This window comes from Giraffa tippelskirchi, chromosome 2 (genome assembly GCF_054371585.1).
Source record: "Giraffa tippelskirchi isolate mGirTip1 chromosome 2, T2T-mGirTip1v1.2.pri, whole genome shotgun sequence".
In the NCBI taxonomy this organism is placed as follows: Eukaryota; Metazoa; Chordata; class Mammalia; order Artiodactyla; family Giraffidae; genus Giraffa; species Giraffa tippelskirchi.
Genome location: NC_137276.1, coordinates 104,979,099 through 104,997,060, shown reverse-complemented (window position 1 = coordinate 104,997,060; position 17,962 = coordinate 104,979,099). Strand labels below are relative to the sequence as shown.

Here is a 17,962-nt window from a genome sequence, read left to right as displayed (position 1 = left end):
GATGGTGGCCTCATAGAATGAGTTTGGAAGTTTACCTTCTTCTGTTGAAGAGTCTGAGTAGGATAGGTGTTAGCTCTTCTCTAAATTTTTGGTAGAATTCAGCTGTGAAGCCGTCTCATCCTGAGCTTTTGTTTGCTGGAAGATTCCTGATTACAGTTTCAATTTCCGTGCTTGTGATGGGTCTGTTAAGCTCTTCTATTTCTTCCTGGTTCAGTTTTGGAAAGTTATACCTTTCTAAGAATTTGTCCATTTCTTCCATGTTGTCCATTTTGTTGGCATATAGTTGCTGATAGTAGTCTCTTATGATCCTTTGTATTTCTGGGTTGCTGTTGTGATTTCTCCATTTTCATTTCTAATTTTGTTGATTTGATTCTTCTCCCTTTGTTTCTTTATGAATCTGGCTAATGGTTTGTCAATTTTATTTATCTTCTCAAAGAACCAGCTTTTAGCTTTGTTGATTTTTGTTATGGTCTCTTTTGTTTCTTTTGCATTTATTTCTGCACTAATTTTTAAGGTTTCTTTCCTTCTACTAACCCTGGGGTTCTTCATGTCTTCCTTTTCTAGTTGCTTTAGGTGTAAAGTTAGGTTATTAATTTGACTTTTCTCTTGTTTCTTGAGTTAAGCCTGTATTGCTATGAACCTTCCCTTTAGCATTGGTTTTACAGTGTCCCATAGGTTTTGGGTTGTTGTGTTTGCATTTTCATTCATTTCTATGCATATTTTGATTTCTTTTTTGATTTCTTCTATTATTTGTTGGTTATTCGGAAGCATGTTGTTTAGCCTCCATATGTTGGAATTTTCAATAGTTTTTTCCTGTAATTGAGATCTAATCTTACTGCATTGTGGTCAGAGAAGATGATTGGAATGATTTCAATTTTTCTGAATTTACCAAGGCTAGATTTATGGCCCAGGATGTGATCTATCCTGGAGAAGTTTCTGTGTGCACTTGAGAAAAAGGTGGAATTCATTGTTTTGGGGTGAAATGTCCTATAGATATCAATTAGGTAAGCCACAACAGGCTGCATACTAAGACCCCATCTTGGAAATCCACTTTATGAGCTCCTCCTCAACTCCACTAAGGACTTTATTAAATAAAACATTTAAATTCTACAAATGTCTTCACACAGGGCATCTTTCTCCACCCCTTGGCACCCCATAGATATCCTGTGATGGTTTCTTTCTCATGGCTTTGGAAAAGTCCCAGTTCCCCCATTCCATGATCATAAAACAAACACCTGCAGAACTTCAGCCACCTGTCTGCCCTGAACCCAGGTGTCTCAACTCCTTCTGGCCTTTTTCTACTCTAAGTCCGCTGTCCACACAGCCTGCTCAGATGGTTCTATTTATTCCAGAATCAGACACCTCATATTTCCATTGCTGCAATGATCAGGAGAATAGCTAACATTTATTAAGAGCTCTTTGGACTTCCCTGGTGTCTCAGTGGTAAAGAATCCCTGGGTTCAATCCCTGAGTCGGGAAGATCCCCTGGAAAAGGAAATGGCAATCCACTCTAGTATTCTTGCCTGGAAAATTCCATGGCCAGAGGAGCCTGGCAGGCTACAGTCCATGGGGTCACAAAAGAGCTGGACATGACTAAGCATACAGAGGGAACAGGGAAATATGGACAAACAAGTAGAGCCCCTGATCTTGACCCTAGAGTCTCCCTAAACACATGAGGCTCCCTTCCGAAATTTACTAGTTAGATCCTTGTGTCACTCAGATGTGTCTTACTCTTTGCAACCCTATGGACTGTAGCCCACCAGGCTCCTCTGTCCATGGGATTCTTGAGGCAAGAATACTGGAGTGGGTTGCCTTGGTCCTTAGAGCATCCCAATTATACTGGGCTGTTTAAATATGGCTATTAAATCCTTGGGCTTCCCATGTGGCGCTAGCGGTAAAGAATCCGCCTGCCAGTGCAGGAGACACAGGAAATGTGGGTTCTATCTCTGGGTTGGGAAGATCCCCTGGAGAAGGAAATGGCAACCCACTCCAGTATTCTTGCCTGGGAAATCCCATGGACAGAGGAGCCTGGTGGGCTACAGTCCATGGAGTCACAAAGAGTTGAACGTGACTTAGTAACTAAACAACAATAAGAACAATTAAGAGCTCTTTAAACATCACATCCTTTATATGCACTTTATGTGCATTATTTAACTCACTCCTCCCAATGCACCTAGGAAAACTCCTTAGGAATAGGGACGTCGAGAAGTTCTGAAGCTTGAAGTTCACACAGACAGGAGCAAAACCAGAGCAAGAGCCCCCTCCTGGGCCCCTACTTCACCTTCAATGGGTGTCACCTGCTTCCATATCAACAGGCTACCTCCTAGAACCCCTCACCTTAGAAGTATGGCTGGATCCCCCTGGTATCCATGGAAACAGACTCTGAGGCAGGTTTCCTAGGCTGCCCCTTTTCAAACTTCACTCTGTGTTTGTTCTGGAAGATGTTTGTTGGCAATCCATCCCAGGACAACCCTTCTCTGTGGTTTGACTAAAGCGACCCACCTCCTGCCAGGAAGACAGTTTTAACAATCTAGAACCTTCCATGGCCCCTTGTCCCCACCCTGCCCCGTATTGTCTCTAATAGAAGAGCAGAAACATCTGACCTCGTGGCTCCTAGATTCTGAGGCCTGGGCTGCCGTTGCTGGATTCAAGGTTGCTTCAGGCATAACAGCACTTAGCACAGCTCGGTCAAGTTCAAGGTGGCCCTCGATCAAATACTGCCATGTTGTCTGCGGACCCATCCTGAAGTACGTGAGATTTCATCAGTTGGCTCAGATCAGGCAAGGCTCCGTGTGTGGTTTCTCATGACCTTGCCTATAATACATACAGAATCTCTTATCAAACCTAGTGAATTGAGCTTTAAAACTAAGATTTCCTTAAAACAGAGAATTAACAAGGGCCTACTATACAGCACAAGCAAATCTGCTCACTACTCTGAAATTATTCTCACAGGAAAAGAATCTGAAAAGGAGTGGGTATATGTATATAAGTGAATCACTTTGCTGTACACCTGAAGCTAGATATTATAAATCAACTATACTCGAAGATAAAATAAAAATTAAATTTAAGGAAAAAAACCCCAAGATTTCCTTTCAAACATCAGTTCAGAAATCACATCATAACTCCTTTGACTTTATAATACAATTACAACATTTGCTAACTATTTCCTTACTAGACTTAATAATTCTACCCGGGCAGATCACTGGGCAGATCCTGGGAGTGGTGTGTAACCTCCCAGTAGCTGGTCACTGCCGACCCAACAGCAGAGAAAGGTCTGCCCGTCACTTCTGACATAGTAACGACCCTTCGCTGGAGATACAGAATAATTATGGCAGGATCATTCATCACCAAGAGTCGTTTACCTTCCAGTGGCGCCTGACAGTTAGTCGAAGGCATTTTCTAATTATTGGGGAAGTAGACACGTTATGCTTTCAAACACTCTGGGCTCTGCCTACAAGAATCTGATATAGGAGTGCCATTAATTTCTAGCCAGAATGGAAGGCCAACCTCAAAAACAGACAGGCACTTGAAATGCCCCATTAAAACTGCACACCTAGCCCCACAGGTCCTCTGTATGTTCTTAGCAGGCCTGCATGCTAGAAGCCAGAGCACAGAGTTAGGGATCATAACAAAGGTAGGTGTGGGGCCTCTGATACTGGTCCAGTTGTAAGAACCTGTCTCCGGAGAAAGGCAGCCCTGTTAGAGGGTGGAGGGGTGGCTCCTGGGTGAGACCCCCAAGCTGAGTCCTGGCTCCCGTCGTAGCACCAACCTGGCTACACCACATGCTGGGTGCCACCAACCTCCTGGCAGTCCTTCATCTGTTTTTCCGCCAAGAAATCTTATTCTGACTTCAAGAGGTTTTCCTCTCCTGCCAGAACCTGAGTAATTTGATTTTGTAAGGTTCGTTCTGTTCAGAGCCTTTTTTGGACACAGACGTCTAGCTGTGTTGTTTATAACTTTCCCATTACCATTCTATGTCAAGGCTGCTGCAACGTGGTCCTGGCTGAACATCACCCCAGTCCATGGTACCTGAAAATGTATGAAAAATCCAAATACCATAGTCAAAGTATCCCTCAAAGTCAAAAAAAACTCTTAGGAAAATGAGAAAATTATTACCACTACAAAGTAATGAAAATCTGAGACAGACCACCAGTGACACACATCCTGACCACCTGCCCCTCTTCCCAAAGCATAAAATGCTCTGAATCCATCTGTGTCTGGGCTTCCCTAACCTTCAAGTGTCTGAACCAGTAGGATTTGGGAAATCTGACAAGTGAGTCATTTTGAGAAGTCAGTTACAGAATGCATGAGAGTCCCTGGAGCTCGGGAGAAGTGGGAAGGCAAGGCATATACCCCAGAACAGTTAAAATCAAGGAATCAGGACACTGAGAAGACTGGCCCTTCTCTTCCCTCCCCCCACGCCCATCCTGAACATTCACCATCACACCAGGACAGACCACCACAGAGCAGTATTTCTTGTACCACAAACAGAGCTCATTTACAATGGCAGCCCCATTCCTCTGTGATACTGACAAGGCTGGTGGTGTCTCAGACAAGCTTTTGACAAACACATAAACCCCAAACTCTATTAAACGGACAGCCGCCCAATAGGCCTCCCCAGATCAGTGTGTGCTTAATGAGAAGAAACCAGGAGAAAGAGGAAGCCTTTCTCCACAGTCATTCTCTTTAAGACATGCTCCTTAAAGAAGGAAAGCCTATTTTTTGCATCCTAGAGTCATTCTAATTCAGTGCTTGACTATTTTTTTGTTTTTGCTGGTTGAGATGAGGTTCTTTTTGCTGTTGCTACTAGCAATAAAGTGAAATCTAGGGGGAAAAGTGGCACAGATGAACCTATTTCCAGGGCAGGGATAGAGAGGCAGGCATAAAGAACAGACATGTAGACACAGAGTGGGGAAGGGGAGGGTGGGACAGACTGGGGGAGCAAGATTGACATACACACATTGCCAAGTATAAAATAGACAGCTAGTAGGAACCTGCGGTATAGCACGGGGAGCTCAACCCAGTGCTCTGTGATGACCTAGAGGGGTGGGATGGGAGTGATGGGATGGAGGTCCAAGAGGGAGGAGATATATGTATACATATAGCTTCACTTCACTGTACACTTCACGGTACAGCAGAAACTAACATAACATTGTAAAGCAGTTATACTTCAATAAAAATTTTAAAATTAAAAAAAAAAATAATGCAAGTACTAGGCAGAGAGGAGGCCAGAAAGTCCCTGACTGGGGATAACCATGTCTGGTTTCCTGTATCTCCACTGTTCTGCAGACGATCGCTCCACAGTCCTGTTGACTGATGCCGACTTCGGAGAGGCCGCAAAACAGAAGTCCCTGACAGTGACGCACACGGTCCATTACCAATCGGTGTCGCAGGCCACAGGGCCCTTGGTGGATGTTTCAGACGCTCGGCCGGGAACAAGTGAGTGTGTCAAACATCATTTAAACCATGTAGGTGTGGTCAGTGCTGAGAAGGCATCCGTGCTCCATCCCTATGCAGTAAAACGTGGGGCTTCTTAACCCTCTGCCTAAGAAACAGATAGGTGTAATGACGTCTTTGACTGCGAGACTGAGTTTGTATTGTTTGATCTTAGCTGTCATTGAAACTGTGTCGGCTGAGGGACTTCCCTTGCGGTTCAGGGGTTAAGACTTTGCATTCCAGTGCAGGGGTGCAGATTTGATTCCTGGTCGGGGAGCTAAGATGCCACATGCCTTGTGGCCAAACATCCAAAATATAAAACAGAAGCAATATTGTAACAGACTTAACAAAAACTTTAAAAATGCTCCAAATCAAACAAATCTTTTAAAAAGTTGTATCAACTAAAGCCAGTAACTCTTGGTTTACTATGAAAGTGTTAGAAATTTCAGGTCAACTTATTAATATTTTTTTTTAATTTAGACAACACAGGGAAAGAAGAAATTGGCTAACCTTAGTGAGCATCTCCTCTGTGCCAGGCTTGGGATAGAAAGATTGATGTCATATTGTTATCTTTACGACAACCCTGCAAGGTAGCTACTTACACAGCAGCTCTCAGAGCCCCTGTTTTACGAGTGAGGAAACAGCCCAAAATTGTACACGTACTCTGTAGCGAAACCCAGATTGAGCTGTGGGTCTGTCTGTCCTCCAAGCTTATGCTTTTCTCCTGAACCACTGTTTGCAGACAACATAATTCTGTTTAATCTGGGGATTGTGTTTGGTTTAATTATTAACATTTGACTCCATGTTATATGGAAATTAATTACTGTAATGAAATTAAATCCCCTAATATGTATCTAAAGCTTATTCATTAGATATTCCGGTTCCTTCATAATTGAAATTGTTTGGATGTCCCGATTACTATCTTTTCAGAAGCTTTGATGTCTAGCTTTTAAATCATTAATCACTCTCTGCAGAAATTTACATTCTCCAAGTAGAGTGCTATAATTAGAAAAATAAATATTACAATGTTAAAAGCTATTTTTTATAATGTCTGACTTGTAGAGCATTTGTGAAATGCACTGAGCTTCATGAAGCAAACTGGTTGATTCCTAAATAACATCACACTATGCAGGAAAACAGTGCTAGCGGTTACTGAAATTCACTCGAAAAAAATGTTTTCAAGAACATTTTAATGTCTTTTATTCCTCCTCTCTATGTCACCTCACATCCTTCCTTCTCTGATGACATGAGTATTTTCTGAAGACATGAGTGAGGATCAGCTTTGTGAAGGAATATGTAGGACTAAGAGACTTGCTCTTAAAAATTGCTCCTGGGTCCTCGACATTCTCCCCATCTATGAACTTTTCTATCACGATCCTCCCAAGCCTGCTTCGTGCAACTTCAGGACCCTACACTACATGAACGGCTTTCTGAGCCACTTCAGTTCAGTTCAGTTGCTCAGTAGTGTACAACTCTTTGTGACTCCATGGACTGTAGCAGGCCAGGCCTCCCTGTCCATCACCAACGCCGAGTTTATTCAAACTCATGTCCATTGAAATGGTGATGCCATCCAACCATCTCATCCTCTGTCTTCCCCTTCTTCTCCCACCTTCAATCTTTCCAAGCATCAGGGTCTTTTCCAATGAGTCAGTTCTTCATACCAGGTGGCCAAAGTATTGGAGTTTCAGCTTCAACATTAGTCCTTCCAAAGAATATTCGGGACTGATTTCCTTTAGGATGGACTGGTTGGATCTCCTTGCTGTCTCAAGAGTCTTCTCCAACACCACAGTTCAAAAGCATCGATTCTTCGACACTCAATTTTCTTGATAGTCCAACTCTCACATCCAAACATGACTACTGGAAAAAGCATAGCGTTGACTAGACAGACCTTTGTTGGCAAAGTAATGTCTCTGCTTTTTAATATGCTATCGAGGTTGGTCATAATTTTTCTTCCAAGGAGCAAGTTTCTTTTAGTTTCATGGCTGCGGTCACCATCTGCAGTGATTTTGGAACCCCAAAAAATAAAGTCTCCCACTATTTCCATTGTTTCCCTATCTATTTGCCATGAAGTGATGGGACCAGATGCCATGATCTTAGTTTTCTGAATGTTGAATTTTAAGCCAACTTTTTCACTCTCCTCTTTCACTTTCATCATGAGGCTCTTTAGTTCTTCTTCACTTTCTGCCATAAGGGTGGTGTCATCTGTATATCTGCTGCTGCTGCTGCTGCTAAGTCGCGTCAGTTGTGTCCGACTCTGTGCGACCCCATAGACGGCAGCCCACCAGACTCCCCGTCCCTGGGATTCTCCAGGCAAGAGCACTGGAGTGAGTTGCCATATCCCTCCCCAGGGCAGGAAAGTGAAAAGTGAAAGTGGAGTCACTCAGTCGTGTCCGACTCAGTGACCCCATGGACTGCAGCCGGCCAGGCTCCTCCGTCCATGGGATTTTCCAGGCAAGAGTACTGGAGTGGGGTGCCATTGCCTTCTCCACTGTATATCTGAGGTTATTGATATTTCTCCTGGCAATCTTGATTCCAGCTTGTGCTTCATCCAGCCCAGCATTTCTCAGGATGTACTCTGCATGTAAGTTAAATAAGCAGGGTGACAATATATAGCCTTGACGTACTCCTTTCTTAATTTGGAACCAGTCTATTGTTCCATGTCCAGTTCTAACTGTTACTTCTTGACCCGCATACAGATTTCTCAGGAGGCTGGTCAGGTGGTTTAGTATTCCCATCTCTTTAAGAATTTTCCACAGTTTGTTGTGATCCACACAGTCAAAGGCTTTGACATAGTCAATAAAGCAGAAGTAGATGTTTTTATGGAACTTTCTTGCTTTTTCGACGATCCAATGAATGTTGGCAATTTAATCTCTGATTCCTCTGCCTTTTCTAGGGCTTTTCAACTTAGGGCTATTCAACCTCAGAAAGATTATAGACCCCGGGGACTTCCATCAGTGGATCCCTGACCTCAGCAAGCCTTTGTTAATGGAGACCTGAGAAGGAGGGTAGGAAAGAGGGTGGGGACCCAGGATATTGCCCCAGAAAGTGGCTCCCAGTCTTCTGTGTGCATCAGAACTACCCAGGGTGCCTGTTTAAAATACTCATTCCAGGCCTCCACCCCCAGGGATTCTGAGCTGCTTTGTCTAGGGTGGGGCCAGGGACTCTTCATTATAACCACCACCCTGGGTGATTCTGATGCTGCTTGTCTGGACCAATTCTTGAGAAACACTTCCCCAGGTGTTAGGTGTGATCCTGGAGCACAGAGGAGGTGTCTACCATGGCTCTGCAGTGCAGGAGCCTCAAGCCTGCCAGGCTCATGGCACAGCATCCTCCCTGCTCACCAGGTGAAAAGAACCAATATTTCCAGCTCCCTGTTAATGCTCGACTGGTAGAGATGCACAAGGGCTAGTCATCAAAGGTTAAGACCGGAGAGGAGGACAGTGCAACTAAAGCACAGGGAGCCTGCTAGCTGCTTAGTCAGCCCGAGAACAAGGGAAGGCTGACATGCCGCCTTTCAGAATATCCACAGAGACCTGCATCGGAGTCACTAGCAGAAGCTCTGACAAGTGAGAGGGCAGTGGCAGGCAAGAGACTGGTGGAAGGGGCGAGATGGAAGCTGGTGGAAGGGGCACAATGGTGTCTCTCATGGCCTCATGGCTTTCACGGTATAAGCACGGTGGGGGAGCATTAAGGATAACTCCATTCAGACTCAGAAGAATTTATGAAGATGTTAGTTACTTCACATGTGGCCCAGTGCTCAGGGATGGGAGTGCATCATAAGGTACAGAAAGATTTTCACTTCCTCTGAGTGGAGGAAGTCAATGTGAAACGAGGAATGAAAGCATTTTTCATTTATCAGAAAGCCTTCCTCAGTGATCAATGCAAAGAAATAGAGGAAAACAATAGAATGGGAAAGTCTAGAGATCTCTTCAAGAAAATTAGAGGTACCAAGGGAATATTTCATGCAAAGATGGGCTCAGTAAAGGACAGAAATGGTATGGACCTAACAGAAGCAGAAGATATTAAGAAGAGGTGGCAAGAATACACAGAAGAACTGTACAAAAATGATCTTCATGACCCAGATAATCACCGTGGTGTGATCACTCACCTAGAACCAGACATCCTGGAGTGTGAAGTGTAGCTGGCCTTAGGAACCATCACTACAAACAAAGCTAGTGGAGGTGATGGAATTCCAGTTGAGCTATTTCAAATCCTAAAAGATGATGCTGTGAAAGTGCTGCACTTAATATGTCAGCAAATTTGGAAAACTCAACAGTGGTCACAGGACTGGAAACAGTCAGTTTTCATTCCAATCCCAAAGAAAGGCAATGCCAAAGAATGCTCAAACTACCACACAGTTGCACTCATCTCACATGCTAGTAAAGTAATGCTCAAAATTCTCCAAGCCAGGCTTCAACAATATGTGAGCTGTGAACTTCCAGATGTTCAAGCTGGATTTAGAAAAGGCAGAGGAACAAGAGATCAAACTGCCAACATCCGTTGGGATGATCTGTTGGGTCATCGACAAAGCAAGAGAGTTCCAGAAAAACATCTATTTCTGCTTTCTTGACTATGCCAAAGCCTTTGACTGTGTGGATCACAATAAACTGTGGAAAATTCTTAAAGAGATGGAAATACCAGACCACCTGACCGGCCTCCTGAGAAATCTGTGTGCAGGTCAGGAAGCAACAGTTAGAACTGGACATGGAACAACAGACTGGTTCCAAATTGGGAAAGGAGTCCATCAAGGCAGTATATTGTCAGCCTGCTTATTTAACTTACATGCAGAGTACATCCTGAGAAATGCTGGGCTGGATGAAGCACAAGCTGGAATCAAGATTGCCAGGAGAAATATCAATAACCTCAGATATATAGATGACACCACGTTTATGGCAGAACATGAAGAAGAACTAAAGAGCCTCATGATAAAAGTGAAAGAGGAGAGTGAAAAAGTTGGCTTAAAATTCAACATTCAGAAAACTAAGATCATGGAATCTGGTCCCATCACTTCATGGCAAGTAGATGGAGAAACAATGGAAATAGTGGGGGACTTTATTTTGGGGGGCTCCAAAATCACTGCAAATGGTGACTGCAGCCATGAAATTAAAAGAAACTTGCTCCTTGGAAGAAAAGTTATGGCCAACATAGACAGCATATTAAAAAGCAGAGACATTACTTTGCCAGCAAAAGTCCGTCTAGTCAAGGCTATGGTTTTTCCAGTAGTCATGTATGGATGTGAGAGTTGGACTATAAAGAAAGCTGAGTGCTGACGAATTGATGCTTTTGAACTGTGGTATTAGAGAAGGCTCTTGAGAGTCCCTTGGGCATCAAGGAGATCCAACCAGACCATCCTAAATGAAATCAGTCCTAAATATTCATTGGAAGGACTGATGCTGAAGCTGAAACTCCAATACTTTGGCCACCTGGTGTGAAGAACTGACTTATTGGAAAAGATCCTGATGCTTGGAAAGATTGAAGGTGGGAGAAGAAGGGGAAGACAGAGGATGAGATGGTTGGATGTCATCACCGACTCAATGGACATAAGTTTGAGCAAGCTCCGGGAGTTGGTGATGGACAGGGAAGCCTGGCATGCTGCAGTCCATGGGGTCCCAAAGAGTTGTACACAACTGAGCGATTGAACTGAACTGAACTGAACAAGGAAAAAATAGAACAGCATGATGGGATAGTGAGTCAGCAGTGGGGTTTGGGGACCAGGCAGGATTTGCAGTTAGAAGTGTTTCTATGTACACAGTCCTCCCCCCTGGGCCAGGATACTTTGCAGATACTTGTGGAAGCTCAAGTGGTAAAGAATCTACCTGCAATGTGGGAGACCTGGGCTCAATCCCTGGGCTGGGAAGATCCCCTGGAGAAGGATATGACAATCCACTCCAATATTCTTGCCTGGAGAATTCTGTGGACAGAGGAGCCTGGGAGGCTACAGTCCCTAGAGTCGGAGAGTTGGACACAACTGAGCAAGTAACACTTTCTTTTTCACCAGAGATATCATTACCTTGGGGAACCTGAATATACTTTTTTACTTACAAGAGTGCAAGGGTACAAAGATGTGTGATCACTGTTAGATATCACCTGGGTTTGTTTTGTCATATTTACCTGGACATCATCCATCCATTGTCACTCATTCTTTCATGCAAAGAGTGTTCACCAAGCAATGCAGACACATGCAGGGCTGGACTGGTAGACAAGACAGGTCCCCTGCACCCCTCACCTCTGTCTCCCCTATTTACTACCAGTTGATGCCCTTCTGCATTCCTAGCATTCTCCAGCATCTGTTTCTGTTGTTGTTCCATCACTAAGTTGCGTCCAATTCTTTGTGACCCCACGGACTGCAACACCCTGGGCTCCCCTGTCCAACATCTAGTTCTGTGATTTTACATGGCTATTTCCTGTCAAGTTCTCTAAAGTGAATTTCTAGCCTTTCTGGTCCACCTACCAAATCTCCCATCATCATCTACATTAAACAGGATGCTCTCCATCCCTGGTCAGGTGTTTGTCACTCAGGAATCATGGGTTCAGTCCCAGGTTGGTTGATTCATCCCAAATGCCTACAGTTCACTAGCTGGTTAATCTCACTCACATCTCTTGACAATGTTGATGGTGAGTGAGGTCAACACCCCAGTCCCAAAGAGGAAGGCAGTGGGCACTTGATGAGGTCACAGCCGTCAGGGAGTGATGCTGGACCAGACTCAGAGGAGCTCACCCCAAAACCCCACTCTCAACCCCTCCACACTGCCTCTAAGCAGAGACGATGCTTTCAATAGGACCTCTAGGGATTAAAGTCATTTCCCATATATATGAAATAAGAAGAGTTTACAACATGGATTGAATCTTTCCTGTTGTGACTTAAAAAAAAAAAATGTGGCACACTCCATCACCCATGCTGGTACTCAACATATAGTGTAAAAGTACTTGATGAGGATGAAGAGTCTAGTGTGTGAATCATACATATTTATTCATTAAATGATAGGAATACTCAGCCCCCTCCTCATTCCATCCTCTCTGTGAGACAACTGGTAAATTCATCCTGCAAAGCGGAGGCCTCAGCATCTGAAAGAGACAAAAACCAGTGGCAGGGAGTAAAAGCCGATTAATCCCACAGTTGCAGTCCACACGGCATGTTTTATAACCCTATTATCTGCCAAATCCTCTCTTATCCCAAGTTCAGGATAATTAAAATAATTTGATCCAATGGGTAGAAGCTTAATAATTCAGGTTCAGACCTGATGTTGAAAGGCCAAGAGTTATTTATATCACTTACCCCTTATCATTGATTGCTTAGCAAGCATGGTGCCTCATCACTGGAATTTATTTATAATGTTGAGGTCCCAGATAGAATACTTTCCATGCAGAGGGAGTAAGCCCCAACATTTATTTGGTTAATAGATTAACTAGGAAGATGTATGAAGGAGATTACTGAGTGGAAGCTAAGTAAAGTTTTTATTTTAGCTGCTATCTTAGAAACTATCTTACAGAAAAGTTCAGTTCAGGTCAGAAAACCTGATGATTAAAAAATGTGTCAACTCCTCTGTAGTATTCTGCTTACAGAGACAATTTTGCTCATAGGATGCTTGCTTAGAGCAGGACAAACGGCAGTTCAAAAAGTAATATCATGACCTATATTACCAACATTATCAGGCCACTGGTAAAGCTGTCTTCATCTAGGAAAAAAAAGTGATAATGAACAAAATTAACTGGAAAAGACTTTTGGCTTGAATAGTGCAACGTGACCATGGAACTTTCGAGACAGAGTGATCTCACTGGGGAAAGGGGTCCATGGGAATGAAAGTCTCTCTCTGGCCCACCGTTGGTGGGTGAGCTTGGCAGGAGGAAGCTCACAGGTGTGGGGTTTGGGGAGCTTGAGGAAATTGTGTCCCAGAAGTGAGACTCTCAAGCTGACCCCTTTTTCCATAAGCATCCACACCAGGAGTAAACCTGATCCACAGCTGCACTGACAAGCAGCTTAAAGAAGAATAAAAATAAGAACCTTCAAAACTTATGTAAGGGACTGGGTAATTTTCTGGAAAAGATTCATTAGCATTTAAATAACAAGCTCCACTATTTAAGCTCCACTTGTCACGTTGACAGTGCCTGGGAGACATGCAGCCTCCTACCCAGGAGAAGGTTTTTCTGTCTCTTTGAGGACCTCTCTCCTAGCATTTAGGCAGAGAAACCCAATTATCATTCATAACTTTCTGTCCAGAGAGCTTGGTGCTCCAGCATAACTCATTTACATTCTAATCAAGGCCCCCAAAAATCCTCCAATAAAGTCATCCGTGGAATTTTGCAAGTAACAGATGAAATGTGTCTGAAAATCAATGCCCCAGAGAATTATGCACCAAGACGGAGCATTTTGATGATCCAGGAAATCTTAAAATATATCGACCACACTGCCATCTTTATGCTTCTCTTCAACGTTGTAGAATGATGGATTAGATTCAAAGTCTGATAGCTAGAAACTGGCAAAAAGGAAAATCTCCCACTTTAAAAGAAAGTCATCTCACCACTTTCAAGTGTCATGCCCCATGACCCAGCATGGAATTATAAACGAACTAGTGTCACGCAGACACGTGCCTGACTCTTAGGTGTACGGCTGAGGACACGCTTGGCCAAGTAATGGGCAGTCTTGGGCTGATGGGTGGGGTCTTGAGTTCTGTTCTTATCACTTAATAGCTGTATCACTTCTCCCTGAGCTTCCATCGCCTCAGCTGTAAAGTGACTCTGGGCTGCCTGTATTCATCCTATTCATTGAAAGTAGTCTGTGTCGATCACGGTGGGCTCTCAGTTAATTTTGGATGATCCCAGAATGTATACCCTTACTCTGTCCTGCAGAGACTTGGAGGCTCAGGAGCGTCATGAGTCCATGTCATCAGGCCACAGGTTGTCCCTCTGTTTTTTGTTCTTTAGAAAGTACTCCATTAGTGGTAAGCAGTCAACACAGATGGCTGTGTACAGAGGTAGCCAGATCATTTTTGAAACAGAACTGCCTAAAATTCCTCTTTGAAAAGCAGAGAATTCAAAAATGGAGAAGGACCCTATGTTGCCTTCAGGATGGAGCCCCAGAAAAATCATGCCAGGTAACTGGGCCTCTCCCTTTTCCACAGAATTCCAATATCCAACACTCTGTGCTGTTGGACCATCTTTTTTTCTTAGCTAAGAGTTGAGCTAAGAACTCAGTCTACCCACTTGACCTCTTGCCTCTGTTCCCAGACTTAGAGATGATGAAACCCACCTGGCTTCAGCCTGTGTGTCCATAAATCTCTGTGTTTCTGAAGATGGCAGAGCTGGGACATCCAAACATGCATGAACCCTTTGTCCTCAACATTGAATCACTCAAGTCTTCATCAGAGTTCAGACAATCATGTTGAAGAGATGCTGCCATATGCAAAGGGATAAGAGGGTGTTTGGATAAAAATGGATCTTCCCCCTTCTCCTGCTCTAGAGCATTGAAATTTAGTTGATGAACAACAGTCATACTCGAGGCAGTGAGTTAATATCAGACAGCAATCTATACAGGAGACCCCTGCTTGCTTTCCTAGAGCTGCTGTTAAAAACATGTCACAAACTGCGTGGCTTTTTGTTTTTTTGTATGGCTTTGAAGAACCTAAATTTATGTTCTCACAGTTTGGCTAGCGACAGGTCCAAAATCAGGGTGTCAGCAGGTCACACCCCCTCTGAAGCTGGTAGGGGAGGACCTTTCCTTGCTCCTTCCCAGTGTGTGGTGGTGGTCTCCGAGCTCCTCAGTCCAGCTGCAGCCCTTGATCTCTGCCTCCATCACCCTCCCCTCCTTGTCTGTCTCCTTGTCTTGTAAGGACACCAGTTATGTTAGCTCCAGAAGGCACCCTACTCCAGTCTGGCCTCATCTGAACTAATAACAAAAGCAGTGGCCCTACTTCTAAAAATGATCACCGTCTGCAGTTCCAGGCTCAGTATGTGGATGTATGAATCTTTTTGAGGGAACGAGTTCAACCTGTAAGAATACCTCGAGGTAATACTGTAGCAAGGAAGCCCCATTAGAGCATACGTGGTCCAACTCTCTCCTTTTACAGAAGGTGGTGATTCTTAGGAAGTTTAAGTGACATGAGGGGTGTCATGAAACTATTACGAGCCCAGAGCAAGACTTAAATTCTTAACTCCTGAGCCCAAATCTGATGTTCTTTCTCTACAGGGATTGTTTAAGTGCTTAAGTATCACATGAGTGCTTCAGACCCTAGGGGAAAGGAAACCAGGGCTCCACACTGGGCAATCAGGGAGGGCTTCCTGGAGGCAGAGTGAATGGCTCATAGAGCTGGATCTGGAGAACCCCACTCCACACCTTGATCACAGCCAATGACCCTCCTAGAGACAAACATAGACTTTGTTCTGGTTCTTCCCAGATCCCACCACCAGGAGGAACGCCAAGGCTGGGCCCACGGCGAGAAACCGGTATGCCAGCCAGTGGACCCTCAACAGACCCCACCCCACCGTTTCAACACACACCCTCACCACCGACTGGAGGCTGCCAACGCCCAGGGCCGCAGGCTCAATGGACAAGGAGAGTGACAGCTACAGCGTCAGCCCCTCACAAGACACAGGTAGAGCCTGCATGCCTCCTCTTCCCTGAATGAACGGGACTACACTCAGTTTCAGGGCCCTACCTGCGCCCTTTCAAGGTCACTTTCAAATTGCTGGACCATTGACCTGACAGGTACCGATGAAGCTGTACTTCATTGGCCAAATGTAGGGTCCAGCGAAGTCCACAAAGCAAAACCAAAGGAATCTATGTCGCAGGCATCCCGAATCTCAGACTCACACTGCTCCCTCTGCCCTTCACTCCTGCCCTGCTGAGAGAAACACAGAAGTTTCTAAATGTTCTCCATGATTACAGTCACTCTGATTATACTTTGAGGGTGTGTGGCCCACTACCATCTCCAGGATTAAGACTGGACTTGGAGTTGCATGACAAGGTCACAGCACCCTGGATGGGGAACATGGCTGATTCTTTTGACAACGAAACAGGGCTTGATCATCTCTTCTGTGCCATTCGCCAAGACCTCACCCTAGAGGGAAGACAGAGCCTAAAAATAGCATTGAGTTGCCCACTCTCCCTCCAGTCTAAAATTTTGAAAAGAAATTCTATCTAAACTTAATAGCTGTAGGAAATTTTCATACTCATTTCTTTTGTTCTGGGTGATATACTTCAAAAATAGTCTTCCAGAGATGGAGCATCACCACGTACGTTTATTTTTATGGCAGTTATTTCTCTTACAAGAACCTCAGAGTTCCACTGAGGTGACTTCAGAACTTTTAAGTGGGTTTAAAATGTAGAGAGTCCCTTTACCCAAGATGTACCTTTTAGGGTTCTGGCGGGTGGGTCTCTGGTCCCCATAAAGGGTGAGCCCCAAACACAAAGGATGTGCCCCAGCGTTCAGGTGGGATTCTGCCTAGTGACCAACTTCATGCACTTACATGTTCATTTCTAAGGATCGCCCTGTATTCCTGCCCCACGGAGGCCAGAGGAGCTGAACACAGAGCTCAGATCATTCCTGACAATGAAAGTGTCGCTGTGGCCCAGGAAGACTTGCAGAGCAGGAAAGGGACACTGCTGTTCATGCATATTGCATTCCCAGCTGTCTTGAATCCACCTGCAATTCAGGAGACATGGGTTTGTTCCCCGAGTCGGGAAGATCCGCTGGAGGAGGAAATGGCAACCCACTCCAGTATTCTTGCCTGGAGAATCCCATGGACAGAGGAGCCTGGTGGGCTATAGCCTATGGGATCCCAAGGAGTCAGACATGACTGAGCGACTAAACAACAACCCAGCTGCTTTAACTAAAAGCAGTTTTCAGGGAGATGTATTACTGATCTATGGCAATGTCCCATGCTGGGGACAGGTGCCTCCAGCAATTCAGTTGAATCCCTGAAGCCACATGGCTGAGGCTCATGAAGGTGGCCTCACAGTGACAAAAGCAGTCCTCAGATAAAGACCCAGAACTCCTGCCCGGCTGCCCAGTGACGGGGAGAAGCAGCCACAGGCCCCCGTCACCACCTGGTCAGTGCAGACTCCCAGTGACAACTCATCATCTTGTTTTCTCTTTTTCGTGGCACAGATCGAGCGCGAAGCAGCATGGTCTCCACAGAAAGTGCCTCCTCCACTTATGAAGAACTGGCCAGGGCCTACGAGCATGCCAAGATGGAAGAGCAGCTGAGGCACGCCAAGTTCACCATCACGGAGTGCTTCATCTCAGACACATCATCCGAGCAGTTGACGGCAGGGACAAACGAGTACACAGACAGTCTGACCTCCAGCACCCCTTCGGAGTCAGGGATCTGCAGGTTCACCGCCTCTCCCCCCAAACCTCAGGATGGAGGACGAGTGATGAACATGGCAGTTCCAAAGGCACATCGGCCAGGTGAGATGAGACATGCCTGGACCAGTGTCGGGGAAGCACGTCTTCCCAAGACACGCTCTTCCGCTATGAAAGCCTTGTTGGTGTTTAGACTGGTCTTCTGTTTATTGATTGCTGAATCA

General features: G+C 44.8%; 1 protein-coding gene across 1 annotated transcript in view; it reads left to right on the top strand.

Annotated features, from left to right (window-relative positions):
• The window catches only part of DSCAM (DS cell adhesion molecule), a 568,075-nt gene that overhangs the window by 533,180 nt on the left and 16,933 nt on the right, over window positions 1–17,962 (top strand). The window contains exons 30-32 of the mRNA XM_081574158.1: window positions 5,290–5,439; window positions 15,828–16,025; window positions 17,541–17,843. Of these exons, the coding sequence (XP_081430284.1) occupies window positions 5,290–5,439; window positions 15,828–16,025; window positions 17,541–17,843 (651 nt within the window). The remainder of the gene's footprint in view (window positions 1–5,289; window positions 5,440–15,827; window positions 16,026–17,540; window positions 17,844–17,962) is intronic.